At 41.0% G+C, this 15,583-nt stretch overlaps 1 protein-coding gene across 3 annotated transcripts in view; it reads right to left on the reverse strand.

Annotated features, from left to right (window-relative positions):
- Window positions 1-15,583, reverse strand: part of PHKB (phosphorylase kinase regulatory subunit beta) — a 195,880-nt gene that overhangs the window by 98,029 nt on the left and 82,268 nt on the right. For all 3 annotated transcript variants that reach the window (XM_019535774.1, XM_019535772.1, XM_019535775.1), the window contains one exon: window positions 3,535-3,630. In XM_019535774.1, the coding sequence (XP_019391319.1) occupies window positions 3,535-3,630 (96 nt within the window). The remainder of the gene's footprint in view (window positions 1-3,534; window positions 3,631-15,583) is intronic.

Below are 15,583 nucleotides of genomic sequence, written 5' to 3' on the forward strand. Positions count from 1 at the left end.
GATAACAACATGGTTATTTCTTCTGTGAAAAAAAAATATTTACCCTGAAGATTAATAGACTACCCAACATAGAAAAGCAACTAGATTTCCAGAGCAAAAAAGAGCTACATCCTGTCACTCATTTTAAAGTTACTGCCCTGAGACAAATAAATACATGATACTTAAAACTAACAAATTTACAAATGCTAAAAAGGAAATTCTCCTGATTAATTCACGTTAATGTCACAATCAGTTTGCTGACTGATTAAATCCTTTTCTGCATCATTGTATAATAAGGAATCCTCTGTGTGAGTTGCCAGATTCCAAGGCAAGCCTAATACACTTTCTGTTGTAGATAAAACACTAACTTCAAGCAGTGAAAAGCATCTGGGAAATGTACATGGGCAGTGGCTTTATTGTGAAAAGAACACGCCTTCTAGAAATGCAGACATTATAGCCAATTTATCAGAGAAAGTTAGACAAACACAAAAACACTGTTAATGAGATTGCATGCTACTTTAAAACATGCACTTCCATCCAACTTATTTGTAGACCAAAGTCTATTTTATTTATTTATTTAAATTAAACATTAACAGTGGGTTTCTATCATGCCGTATTCATTTTTAGAAGGTAGGATGGTCTGCCATGTTAAATATCTTGCAGACAAAATATTTATTCCACAGTAAGATTTTCACAGAATCACAGAAAGTTAGGGTTTGAAGGAACCTCAGGTCATCTAGTCCAGTAATTCTCAATCTTTTTTGTACCAGGACCCATTTGTAAACATTAATGGCCAGTCCCAACCCACAGCCCCTCACTCCCAACACATAGCTCCCTGGCCCTGCTGATGCATCTGGCTCCCAAGCCACAGCCCCTGGCTCTGCCAGTGCCCCACTGACCACCCACAGCCCCCTGGTTTTCCTGGTGCCCCTCACCCCCAAGCCACAACTCCATGCCAGTGCCCTCACTCCCAACCCATAGTTTCCTGACCCCCTCACTCTCAATTCATAGCTTTCTGCCTCCCCATCCCTGCTGGAGGGGGTCCCCAGCTACCCCCATCCTGCTTGGGCCAGAATAAGCTGGTTGCAGTGGCTCTGGCTCATGTGGGTGGTAGTGAAGCAAGTCCAGCCCCAGCATGGGCTGGAGGGAGGAGGAGGTAGGGAGGTCTTTGGCACCCCCATGCCCTAGGTTGGGGCTCCCACGCTGCACCAGGCAGCCTGGTCAAGGACCCACCCATCCCTTGAGCAGTGTCTCCTGGGTGCCCCGCCTCTGTGAGTACAGGCACTGACCCCTGGTGCTGCCACCCCTGAAGGACCATCCATTGCCCCCATTCCCCACTGGAGGGGCAGGCACCTTCCCTCCTGCCCTGACTCAGCCTCAGTACCCAGCCACATTTCCTCAGTGCTCGCAGGTAGGCACCTCCCCTCCCCCATCCATCCCCTCTGCATGCACACACATATCTGGACAGTCCCCAAGCCTTGGACCTCCAACCCCCCTTCCCCATACATTTACCTGCATCCAGCTGCTGGGACTGCTCCCACAACCCTGCCTGGCTGCATGCTAATCATGTACATGCCCAAGCAGACACATGTGCACCTGCTGCCTCCAACTGCCCCAAGCAGCTCCTTGCAAGTTGGAATGCTGCCAGCCTGCAAGGACAAACCCATACTTTCCCATGTTTTCTGGGACTTGCTTGCAACCCTTTAAAATATTCTTGTGACCTACTTTTGGGTTGTGATCCATGGGTTGCAAAACACTGATCTAGTCCAACACCCTGCTCAAAGCAGAACCATCCCCAACTATTATCATCCCAACCAAGCTTTATCCAGCCAGTTCTTAAAAGCTCCAAGGATGGAGATTCCACAATCTGTGTTACCTATTCCAATGCTTTACCACCCTCCTGGTGATAAAGTTTTTCCTAATGTCTAACCTAAACTTCCCTTACTGGAACTTGAGAGCATTGCTTCTTGCTCTGTCATCTACCACTAAGAATAATCTAGCTCCATCCTCTTCAGAACCACCCTTCAGTTGGTTGAAGGCTGCTATTAAATCCCCACTCAGGCTTGTCTTCTCTAGATTAAATAAGCCCATATTCCTCAGCCTCTCTTCCAAAGACATGTGCCTCAGCCTCCTAACCATTTTTGATGCCCTCTGTTGGACTCTCTCTAATTTGTCCATGTCCTTTCTGTAGTGGGAGACCCCAAACTGGACACATTACTCCAGATGTGGCCTCACCAGTGGCAAATAGAGAGAATTAATCACTTCCCTAGACCTGCTAGCAATGCTCCTACTAATGCAGCCTAGGATGCCATTAGCCTTTTTCACAAGGGCACACTGTTAGCTTAAATTCAACTTATTGTCCAATGCAACTCCCAGGTGCTTTTCTGCAGAGCTGCTGCTCAGTTGGTCAGTCCCCAGCCTGTATCGATGCATGAGAATGTTCCACCCCAAAGTGCAGGACTTTGCACTTGTCCTTGATGAACCTCATGAGATTCCTTTTGGTCCAATCCTCCGATTTACTGAGGTCTCTCTGAATCTTAGCCCTACTCTCCAGTGTATCTACTCCCCCCAGCCTGGTGTCATCCCCAAACTTACTGAGGGTGTTACTCCACGCCTTCTTCCAGGCTGTTGATCAAGATATTGGACAAAACCGGCCCCAGGGTGACGCCTGGGGCCATGAATGCTGCATGCCACTGGGGGCCGGGGGGGACACACTGAGCTCTGGCAGGCGGTGGTGGCACTGTCGGTGACATGAGCATGGTGGTGGCAAGTAGGGAGTTCCTGCAGGCGGCCGCGGCACTGTCAGTGGTGATGAAGGGTGGGGGTGGCAAGTGCCAACTGGCACTTGGTGACCAGCCGCAGACACTGCCGTCAATGGTGGCAGTGGCCTGCAGCAATCGCAGACTGCCCACGGACGCTGCCAGTGGTGTCAGCGGCGGGGTGGGGTGAGTGGCAACTGCCTGCAGGTGCTGCTGGTAGTGTGGTTGGTGCCTTTTCACAGGAGGTGCACATACACCCATGTGCACCCCCTACGCATCGCCAATGCCTGGGGCATTCTACTTGAGACTAACTGCCCACTACACATTGAGTCATTGATTACTATCCCTTGAACCCAATGGTCCAGCTTGTTTTCTAGCCACCTTACAGTCCTTAGCTGACCTGTAAGAATGTTGTGGGAGACCATATCAAAAGCCTTGCTGAAGTAAAAGGTATATCATGTTCACTGGTCTCCCCCACATCCACAGAGCCAGTCATCTCATCATAGATGGTAACTGGATTGGTCAGGTATGGCTTGCTCTTGGTGAATCCATGCTGACTTTTCCCAATCTCTTTCTTCTCCATGTGCTTAGAAGTGGATTTCTTAAGGATCCGCTCCATGATTTTTCAAGGAAAAATTTTAAACAGGAAAATCTAATCTCTCTAATCTCTTACCAAGCAACAAATTCATATCTTTATTAAACAGAATACAACAATGGTCATCAAAGCCAATAACTATGTTCATAGCAATTTATTTTCTCCATGTTCTGGGAAGCTGAATTTCATCAAATTACTTACATGAGACCTTGATTCTCGGGGCAGTAATGAGCACAGAGTTTGTCTGTTTCTGTTATGGGCATCAAGATCCACAAATATGACAGACCAAGAACAACCCTGAAAATAGAACATGAACTTAATGTAAGGGAGAGGAAAGATAATATATCATAATTTTTGGAGCAGCACAAACTGGCAAAGCTATCAGGTTCTTTGTTTTAGCTAGGCTATGATAAAATAATCATAATCCAGTAATTTTCATCAAATGAAAAATGAGAGGCATTTTACCTGCAGTAAACCATAATAAAAGAACTAAAAGCAACTGAGAAGAATAAATTTGAAATAACAAAACCTTGAAGTTACCATGCCTACTAGTGGTGATTGTTCATATTATTTAATTAAACAAATGAGATGCAAGCTTAAATTATATGTTCTAAAGTGTCTTAAAAAAAACCCCAGAAAAATACTCATGACAGCATCATTTGGAAGTGTGGTGTTAAATATTCCATGCAGGTCTACCAAAAGACAGACAAAATGAAATGCCCTTTTCCCATGTTAGAAAAGAATTTTAAAAAATCCATTGTTTCCTTGACTTCCAGTCAACACTGCATATATTGTTATTCAGTCTTTCACTTTGCAGAAAATCTGAATACTGTGCAATAACAAGTTTTACTTGAAACAAAATCCTTTAAGAAATTCCATATTTTAAAACTGCGTGTTCCAGAACAAGTGATCATTAAATTAAATTCCATCTGCTAAATTTTAGATTATAAATTACAAAGTTTATGTTAGGAATACAGCTTGAACACATTTCAGTTTTTGGAAAACAATTAAATATAAATATCTGAAATTGGTTTACTGCTAAACAATGTAAGCCATTTAGGGCTAGGCTTGGTTACAAGATCCACCAGGGTTACCTAGAGGAGGATGTTAGTTTGATTACTGACAAGCTAACCAATTGACAGCCTGCCAAATTCAGTCCTTTGTCAATTCATTTGACTGGGAGAACCCATATAGGCTTTATTTGCATTGTGGTAAATTCAGCACTTTAACAAGTGAAAAGGAGTGGACGTAAGAACATGTTCCTACCAAATTTTCTACTTCTATAAGTACTTGGCACGGCTGTGTCGAGTATAAAGTCCACTTGCCAAAATTTGCTCCAATGTAGTGTCAAGGAACTAGCTTACCTGGGAGACAAGTTATTTGCAAAGGCCTAAAAATTTCAGAACATTTCTTTGTTCTCAGAGTCCTTTACAACCAGTAAAAAGAAGTTCTTCCTGGGTTTCAGCATACCCTGGCCTGGGGATGGGGAGCCAGGAACAGTTTTCCTTCCCCTACCCCACAGCAGGGCCCAGCCCTGTGTCCCTCCAGCCCTGAGCCACAAGGCAGTGCTGAACAGAGCCCCCTCCCCAAGGGGAGGGGAGGGTCATCTGTGACAGCTCAGCTGCTGAGATAATTCCCATCAGGGAAGGAGGAGGAGTGGGGCAACCTTGCCCATTGCAGTGGCTCCCTAACAGCTCAGCCCACTGTGGGCATGGAGAGCCAGAAGCAATCTGGGCCCAGGCCCAAGCAATCCCAGGCCAGAAGCAATCCCAGGGCCCAGGCCCAAGCCGCAACTCTGGTTGGGAGGGGCTCTGCCCCCTTGGCCCAGCACAGTTTGCTCCCAGTTCCTTGTGCCCAAGCTGGGCTGGACTGTCAGGGAGCCGCTGCAGCAGGCAGAGCTCTCCCTCTCCTCTTCCTCCCTCTCTGCAGGACAGGAGGGGGCGGCTCTGTGCGGCAATGTCTCAGCAGCTCCTCAACAATCTGGCCAGGAGCATACCGAGAGGTAAATGCTGACAGCAGAGAGATTTGGAAGATTAGTCCAAACTGGGGTATGTGTTCAGGGGGAACAAGAAACAAATACCTGGGACATTTAAGTGGAGAATTGGGGCAGTTATTAAACATTTTAAAAAATAAGGCCGTCTTTTTATGATTTAATAAACACTGGTATAATTTAGAACATATATCGGCTTCATGACTTAGAACCCTCTACTAGCATACATCACTGCAGTTCCACTGATTTGATGAAGTTGATGACCTGGCCTCTTATATCAAAAGCCTTAGTGTTTTTTTGTGTGGCATTTTATATTACAGCTCATGAGCAGGATTCTAACATGATGCCAACAAGTACTAGGCTATCTATCCAAACCGTTCTATTACTTATAAAATTGGGCAAAGCCACAAGCTGCAAAAAAGGAGCAATGAATGGTCAACAAATCAAGCTGCAAAATACTTATGTGAGCCTTTTCAACTTCCTTGTCCCTTTAATAATTCCACATAGGCAAAGCTGAACAAAAATGAATAGAACTCTGAACCAGTAAAGCTAGTGATTTAGCTGATGGGGAAATCATAGTCTCAAGCATCAATTCTGTCTTTAGGAAGAAGCAGCTCTGATACAGTAATTCTTTAAAAGGGTGAAACCATTTTTCATGCACTTTGATAGTAAACAAGATAAAAGTCCTTTAGAGCATCAGTGTTGTGGTTTTACATATTTGTTTTTCATTTGGGAAATACTCCACATCTCTTTTCAGGTTTTCCTTAAATAAGGGCAAGGATAATAAGATTAAACACATTAACTAATGAGTAAGCCCTAAATATCCCATTGAAATTATTTTTGCGGTAGTATTTATAGATTTTGTGTTTAGTACAGTGACTGAATGTGTGCATTTAAGAAGCCATTCTAATCACTTAAAAAACAAAAGAGTGCTTTTGGCCTTTGCTATGTGGATTCTGAACTATAAAATCCAGTGTTCTGTATGATACTTCAGCCACTCTATCTGGAAGGAAGCACATGAAAAAAGTCACAATTTAGCTTTCTCACAGATTGAAAACATCTCTATTTTAAATTTAAAGACATAAACCATGCATCAAAGCCTTTCTAAAAGCTGCATTACTTTTCTCAGTGTCATTTACTTGCCTCAGTCAGCAGTATTTTTCAGTGTCCCATTTAACTTCTATTATCTTATAATAATGCACTAGAAATTTATTGTGCGCATCAGTTCTTTGATTCCCAAGCTTTAGAACACTTTGTGACAAGTCAACTCTCATAGATGAAAAGCTGTTTATTATTTAACAATCAATAGTAGTTAGAGTCTTTATCAGCAGAAGACTATCAACTATACAATCCAATGTCACCCAATTCATTTTCTTTTTTAAAAGTCTTTTTAAAATGAGGCAATGAATCCTGCAAATGTAAGAATGTATGAATCACCTTATTTGTTCCTTTTTTTAAATATGCCACATAACCCAGGTCAAAATTGTTAAAAAATCAGAAGAACAACCAATTTAAAAAAGTTAAAACAATATAACAAAATCTAAACTTGCAGGTTCTAAAAACACAATGTTAGTATTTCTGGACTGGTTTTAAATACAGAGGAAACGTTAATTTGAGCATTTACATTTTTATATACACCATAATTTATACACAAAACTCAGCAGTCTGCAACTCTAATCTGAGAAATGAAGACATTCTTTAATAATAAAGCTTATCATAACCACTTAATTATTTTATAAACGCTAATTCAGATAATTTATTACATGTTCTATAAATAATCAAAACAATTAGACTTATGTCACTTTTTTTTTCAAATTGTGTTCATTACATGAACAATTCCAATTTACACATGCACGCTCCCGCCCAGCACTCTCTCATCAATTGAATTAATTTGCAATAGCACGGAAAATGAGTAAAGTTTTACTGCACATTTTTTACAGCAATATATTTTCTTGAACTTTGCAGATAAAATATTTTTTCTCCTTTCCATTATGAGTTCTCAGCAGTTTGTAACTGCCTTCAAAATTCACTTTAGTCTATAGTCCGACTTACAGTGCCTTACTGAAGGACTGATTTATTAGTCCAAAGTTTGGTTTAAGCATTTTAAGCTCATAAAAATGCAAAATAAATGTATATTAAAATATTTTCAGCAGTATCAGCTGTAAAAACGAAATTAAAACCAGAAATTGACAGGTGGCTAGCCCAGGTTGCAGTTTAAATGCTCGATCATGCTCACCTTTTGCAGTCCTTCAATAAATGGTACTCCTACAAATTTCAACTGAAACTATGCACTAGTAAAGAATTAGAAATATTAAAACTTCTAAAAGGCTATGTGCATAACTATGCTTACTGAAAATCTTGATGAAAATTCTCAATAGCCAGAATACATCAAAAATAAATGTTTATCTAAAAAATTATCATGGAAGGCTATAAATCAAAAGGACAAAGGATATTAACTCTATTGCATGCCTGACTTTCCACTTGAGTTAATGAAGTTGCTAATTACTGAATTTTCCCTGTCAACTTGCACCAAGATATAATCATATCTTTAGTGGAATAATTCTTCCTTTGGAATATTTAAAAGCAGCATAATTGATAAAATGGTTATAGTACACACTTCATCATATCAGGGTCATACAAAACAGCATAGGACAATGTAAAATAAAAAAGTAAAACAATTATGAATAATTAATGACTTATGCCTTATCACGTATAAAAATGGTAAAGTGCATTAAAATTGCAGTTTTGTGGGCAGAAGTTAGAAACGGAGGAACCACGACGACTCTCTGTGTAACCTTAATTAGCTCCTGCACATACATGTTTTATGAAAAGGGAATTACATAATCACATGATTGCACCTCAAAAGGACCTGTACTAGACGGGAGCTAACTTAAGGAGCAACTACTTAAAGTTTCTTCTTATTTTTACTGTTTATATGGCCCCATGCCATGTTTACTGCATATTATTCAAACCCTGCTCTGAAAACAGAACTATTCACTTCCTTCTGGACTTTGCTACAATGCTCATCCCTGCTAACATTTGAGTATTTAAGACCACAGAGATGAAAGGGTGATATTAAACCTATTTTACAAATGAGGAACAGAATTTAAGATCATAAGTAGTCACTAATTCTGGGTGCTGAATTATAGAACTCAGTACCATTTAATTCTTTAGATGCTCAAAGTTCAGTGACTGCAGTGCAGTGATGCTAAGCACTTCTGCCAATAAGACATGGGGGCATTGGTCTGGATGCCTAGAACAGGAGTAACATACATAAATTGCTTAGTAGCACAGAAGAATGTTACCGCAAAAACAGGTATCAAATCCCCACAACTGAGGCCATGGACAAGCATTCATTTCTACCAGTAAGGATTTCTCTGCTGGGCTGGACATGGAGCAATATAAAGATGGAGGCTGAGCCAGACAACCTCCCCAACATAGGTCCCAGCTCCCTGGCTTTAAAATTTCTGTGCCACCCATTAGGGTGGTAGACACAGCATTTAAAACCTGCGAAGTCAGGAACAGGCATGGATAGCTTCCCCAGCCCCAGTTACTCAACCTTGGGCTTTGAAATTGTGCTCACACTGCTCAGCTGGGCAACAGGGATAGCATTAAAACTGGGGAGGAGGGTTAGAATCAGGATGTCCCCAGTCCTGGTCGCCCATCCCACAGCTTTGAAAAATCACTACCTATGCAACTCATCTGGGCAGCAGGAATAACTCTCCAGCCTGTCCTGACAATCAGCACTTCTCCAACTCTAACCACTGCTGTACTCCCCTAGATTAAACTTAAGGAGTGCACAGGGCAGGGGCTCTTTTTCCATAGTGAAAACCCTCCTAGTGTGTTCCTACTGCAGGAGAATGTATCCCTGCCCCGCAATCCCACCACAGGGTTCTTTGGCAGCTTGCCCCTGGGAGAGCTACATAGGAGCCAATGGTTACCCTCTCTTCCCCTCCCTTGGAAGGAGGGAGAGCAGAGAACTGTGGGATATTGGGTGTCCTCCACACCTGGGAGAAGTGTACAGACATTTAACCTGGTTTGGGAGGAGGGAGACCATCCTCAGTGGTATTCAATCCAAATTCTTGCAGAAGAGCCAGTTCTCTTCAGCCAGAAATATTTGATCTCTCTTTTCTGTTGCATGTCAAGAGAAAGGCTGTTATCCCAGCAGAAATATATCATATGCTCATGGCCTGAGAAGTAACACTGAACTGATAAACGCCCCCCCCCAAATATCCATACAAAATAAAAGAGGAAGATTGTCATAATGAGTACTAATCAAAACAGCTTTGTATTTTACTGTATTACTAATACACACACACTCTATACTACCACTACATTAACATTAAATATATACGCATGCACACACACACACCGAAAGAACACAATGCCTGAAGAGTTAAGGATAATACGGAAGAGGGTTTTCTTTTTGCTTAAATGCATGTGTAAAGCACATTAGGAATTATATTGGTCAATTATAAAACTTAAATAGTAGAACTGTCAATAATAATACAAGGAGGCAGATGTTTTCAAATACTTCTTATTCACTTTGGATGATAATTGTATACCGACTTTCTCCTGAGCTCCCAGGGAATGAAAACAGCAACTACTAAAACCCCCTTTTTTTTTTTTAAAATCAGTACTTCCAGATAATTAGCACCTAAGATTTCAGATAAGTTTGTCAAAGAGATTTCTTAGCCATTTATTTTAATAACTGTTGAAACACTGGAATGTTTCCACAAAAAGAAAGAATACTACTCTTGGGATCATATTTATAAGTTATAATGGGACAATTAGGATCATACAGACCCATTAACCTAGTATTGGTCCAGGGGAAAATAATGGAAAGGCTGATAAAGGATTTGATTAACAAATAACTGACAGACAATACAAATCAATTTAAAGTTAGGTTGGTAAAGGTAAAGTTAATATACCAGCCTTTTGTAAGATGATTCGGTATACCAAACAATACTGGAATAAAGAAACTAAAATGACTTGTAAAACAAATTAAAAGCTGGTATATGGACAAGTCTCAAAACCTAACTGCAAACACACAATCACCACTGAGAGTGCAAGGCTCCACAGTGATAAATTCTTGGCCCTACACTATTCAACATTTTTAAATGAATGACCTGGAAGAAAACCAATTCTTTACTTATAAAGTTTGAGATAATACTGTACAAAGTTTGGAAGAGTAGTAATACAGAGGAAAGCTCACTAATAGTTGTAAACGTGATGAAGTCATCAGTAAAGCTAACCACACTCCATCATCCATTAGTAGGTGCATCACAAACAGGTCCAGGAAGGCGATACTTCACCTCTATGCAGCATTAGTCAGGCTGCAGTTAGGAGTACTGCATCCAGTTTTGGGTGCCACACTTCAAGAGGGACGTGTACAACCTCAAGAGGCTTCAGAGGAGGGCTACTTGTATGGTTAAGGACCTGCAGGAAAAGCCCTACGAGAAGAGATTGAGGGCTCTGGATCTTTTCACCCTACACAAGAGAAGGCTGAGAGGTGATCTTGTGGCCGCCTACACATTCTTTGGCGGGGGGAGGTAAGGGGTGCAGGAGCAAGGAATAGGAGATGCTCTGTTTACCAGGGCACCCCTTGGAGTAACTAGAAACAATGGCCACAAACTGACAGAGAGCAGATTTAGGTTAAACATCAGGAAGAACTTACTTATGGTAAGGGTTGCCAGAACCTAGAATGGGCTTTCAAGGGAGGTGGTGCTCTCCCCTACCTTGCGGCACCTTGCTGGGGTTGTCTGACCCCAGTGCTCTTTCCTGCCCATGGTGGGGGCACAGATTTGATGATCTCCTGAGGTTGTTTCTGACCCAAACAACTATGAATACAGATCAAATCTACACTGGTTTGTAAACTGGGTACGCTAAACATTTTAATACGGCCCAATATAAAAGTTTTGGTTCTCAGAACAAAACACAGGCCAATTCACAATTCAGAAAAGTACTTGGGGAATCACCTGACTACAAGCTCACAGAATGACACAGCAGCCATAAGTGCTAACAGGGTTCTTGCACAGATACGCAAGGGAATCTGGAGGCAAAGAAGTTACATTCATTTATTTGGCACTATGACAACCAGCATGGGAATAATATGCTCTACTTCTAATGTCCACAGTTTATGAAGGAGGGTGATAAATTGAGAAGGATTCAGATAGGATCCATGAGAATAACAACAGGATTGGAAGATCTAGCTTATAATTAAACGTTTTTGGGGCAACTTGATAATGGTCTGCAGGTACCTATATGGGGAACAAAAGTCTAATAATTAGTAGATAAATACATAATGGATTTTTTTTTAACATGAATGTGTATGTATTTCTATGTATACCTGGTCTCTGAGCAAGTCAGATATCTCAAATAATGATCAGAAATTACATACATACTGGCAAGGCTTTATTAAGAGAATGTTCATCTTTGTTGTCCTCACAAGTTAAAGCACTATTGGCCTTGGCAGCTTCTTCACTTCCAATGGTATTTTACAAAGCTCTGAAATGACTGAATAAATTGCTGAAGCAAAACCAGTTTAAATGCTTTGAGATTTTATTTCTTAAATGCTTTGAGATTTTATTTCTAAGAGATTCTGCATAAACAGAAACTGTTTTGACCTTCAATCAAGCAGCAGAAGAGCCATCTCCAGCTGTGTTTCAATTGCTTTGAGAAATCCTGCTGAGTATCTCAAGAGGAGCATGCCTGCACCTGCAACTACATGTTACTACCAGACTGAACAGCATGTGGAAACAAGGAAACACCCAGACCTTCCAGACACACTTCCCACTAAAACTATGGATGATGTACAAAGCTTAATGGAATACAATCAGTATTTGAGGGAAGTTTACAAATTATAGTTGGTATCATGTATTTGTCGTAGACATGCCAGAACTATGTTTACCTCTATTTTTTTTTTTTTGACAAGCAGTCAGGGGGCCAAATCTTGCAACGTGCTGCACTGTGCACACAGGTGAGCAAGCACCCCTCCGCACCTCTTTGGCTGAGAACTCCTTCAGTACTGTGAGCTTTGCTGTACCTCACCATCCTGCCTTATCACACTCCCTGGAGAGAGAAAGGAGGGGGAGCCTGGAGAATCCAGTGACAGCAGCAGCTGGAGTGATGAGGGGAGCAGTAGCCAGCACAGCCTGGGGTCCACAGAATAGCCCCTTGCAAGGCACGTAAAGCCCACAGGTCACTAGTTGGACTACCCTAACCTACAGTGAACTTTTTGCTATAACCACAGAGATGGCTGCTTTGTACTGTGCTCTGAATTATTTTTCCTCACAGTGAGGAATTCTTCATTTAAAGTTATCCTAATTCTGGGCAGGTATTCCCTGGTCCTTTGTCTTAGGCCCCTGCCAGACATTCAATTTAAGATGCAGTGGAATCTAATTGTCAATTCCAACAACTGAGAGTCCTGCCATGCCAAAAGCACGGCAGGACATGCAATTTTGGGGCTGAGGATTAGATTCCAATTGCACCTTACTTGCTGGTGCAGGGGAAGCTGGGTCTCCATGTATGGGGAAGAAGAACAGTCAGGTGATTATCAGTTGGGGCCAGGAACCAAACCAGTCCCCAGTCCCAGCTATCAAACAGCTCAGTGCATAGTGAGTCCAGCATTGGGCTGCACCAACCTGATGCCAGACTTCCTGTGCACCTGGAGCTATAAAACAACATGTGCCACCCCCTACATGAGGCTTATACAGCTTCCTGTGCTTTGGGAGTGCAGTATTGGGCTGTCAAAGTTGGATGGCAGGCTCTCTGTATACCAGGACCTGTCAAAACCTCTGTGCACTGCTGAGCTGGGTGGCACATGGGGGTTTTTGACAGGTCCACACTACACATTCAATTCAAAGCATGATACAAATTAGTCACAAAGTTATTCCACATCATATGGGATATGTGGGATAACTTTTTAGCCCGTTTACTACATTATCATGCCTTAAACTGAGTTGCATGTGTGGCCAGTTACTATTTAAGGCATGATTAACTTGTTAATCATGTCTTAGATTGAATGCGTGTTGGGGGCCTTACTGCTAGACACTGTGCACTTTGTAATACATACCCAAAGCCAGCCAGAATCTACAGAAATTACAGGAGCTGGAGCCAAACTATTCAACATCACAAGATGCCTGCTAGGGAAAGATTCATGACAGAATCTTTAAGATGCTAGGATCTCTTAATTCCCTGTGGTGTAGTAATATATGAAAGGAACTATGATTTAGTCTTCATGGAGTCCACCGTAGCTCCCAGTACAAGAACTGTTTAAGAGTGTTGGGCTATACAAGGAATAAAGAGGAGGAGGAACAGAAGATTTGCTACCGCATATTTGTCAGTTAAACTGTTTGTCTACTGATGATCTTCAGAAACTGCATCTGCAGCTGATTTTCTATAGTATCCTGGCTCAAAACAAGGCCCTACTTGCTTAGCTTCTGCCAATCCTAGCCATGAGGAAAAAACCTCTATTACTAAGCTAAATCTCACTGAGGCTGTTAGAAGTTCTTCAAGCCACATCCTTCTGGTTTTTCTTGTGTTCCTTCTCAGATTTGTCAGACATTAGAAAGACAAGGGTTCTGTTCCTAAGAATCTTATTACATTTCCTCCCTTTCCCCCCATTTTTGCTCACCAGGAGGATCCAATTCAAAAGTTAGATGAACATCTTAAATAAGAATCTTAGGCTTTAATATAGGCAAGGAATACCATTAGTAGATGTTTTCGATCTGAGCCTTCAAGAGGCTGAGAAGCGATATACTACACTACAAACCAGCTCTCTCTCTCACTTTCAGGTCAACAGATACATTTTTTAATGCCCATTCTCTGAAGACATCAAGGATATCCTTTTTCAATTAAGAACCCTTTGGTTCATGCAGTCCTTAAAGTTTTGTCTTCATTTGTTTTATGCTGGACATTCTTCTTCCCCATACATAGATATTGTCATCCAGCCTTTAGCTTTTAAATTAGAACAGTGATATTTCAAGTACAGAAATCCATTATAAATTGATTTAAAACCACAAAGACCATACTCCTTTAATAAACTACAGTTTAGTAGCAGCAGTTTTATTTTAGCAACTGAACCATAGAATATGTCACATTTTCAAAAAATCAAGTTTTGGGTGATTTTCAACACTAGAATAGAATTTGCACAAATAGTACATTATATCTATTAATATCTGCTATTTAGAAAGGAAGGCATTTGTGTATTCTAGCAAGATATCAAATGTGAGAGAACCGAGAGGGAGAAAGCTTGCAAAAATACAACATGGTAGGCAAGTTTAAAATTATGAAACTGTATTAAGGTTATAGCTGTGCTGCAGCACTACATTTGTCAGAAATCTATTCTGGACAATCCTCCACTTCTCCATTCTGCAATTTGATCATAGCTGAATCAATCATTGCTATTCAGTACTGTCTTAATTTTTGTTCAGTTACAGCACGCTCACTTCCCATTAACTGTTCATATTTCATGGCTCAGAAAGTGACAAATTCGTACTATTAATACCTTCTTGATGTCATGAATTTAGATTATTTTATTTTTTAGTATAGACATGTTTGGGTATAATATATTTAAAAAAAAAAATCGATATATAAAATGTCTGAGGATATATAAAGAGCATACTGTCAGATGTAAGCTCTGAAAAAAGTGAAATCTTTCTCCATTAAAACACATTTCAGAAAATCTAGGAAACAAACTAGACCATATGAAAGGCTGTAATAGAAGATTCCAACATACTTGATGTTAAAAACATAAAAGACAGTAGTGGGAACACAAACATAACTTGTTTAAAGTCTTGATCAAAAACCTTGAGGGAAGCAGAAAGAAGCTGTAGATATTTCATTTTTAACTGAGTTCAAAACAATTCAAAAGAGAACCTCAAGATGATATTTAAGAACAGAGCTGATTTTATTAGGCTATGATTCTTACCAGGAAATGTAGTGATTAATTTATCTAGGTGTTGAGGTTTTTTTTAGCTGAAAAGTAAACCAAGTTTCCTCAATACTTTTTTATTAGGGCTGTCAATTAATTTCAGTTAATGCGTGTGATGAATGCATTAACTGGTTCTTGCAATAATTTCTTTAATGAGTTAATTGCACATGTGGTTGTGGAGCCAGTGCCCAGGCTCTGCTCTGCTGCCTCCAGGCCATCCAGCAGAGCAGCACAGAGGACCACAGAGCAGCCCGCACATAGGCTCTGGGCAGCTGCAGCAGGCGAGGGCAGGAGTGGGTGTGGAGACATGCACACAGACATATATG

This window comes from Crocodylus porosus, unplaced genomic scaffold (genome assembly GCF_001723895.1).
Source record: "Crocodylus porosus isolate Cpor-Errol unplaced genomic scaffold, CroPor_comp1, whole genome shotgun sequence".
Classification (NCBI taxonomy): domain Eukaryota; kingdom Metazoa; phylum Chordata; order Crocodylia; family Crocodylidae; genus Crocodylus; species Crocodylus porosus.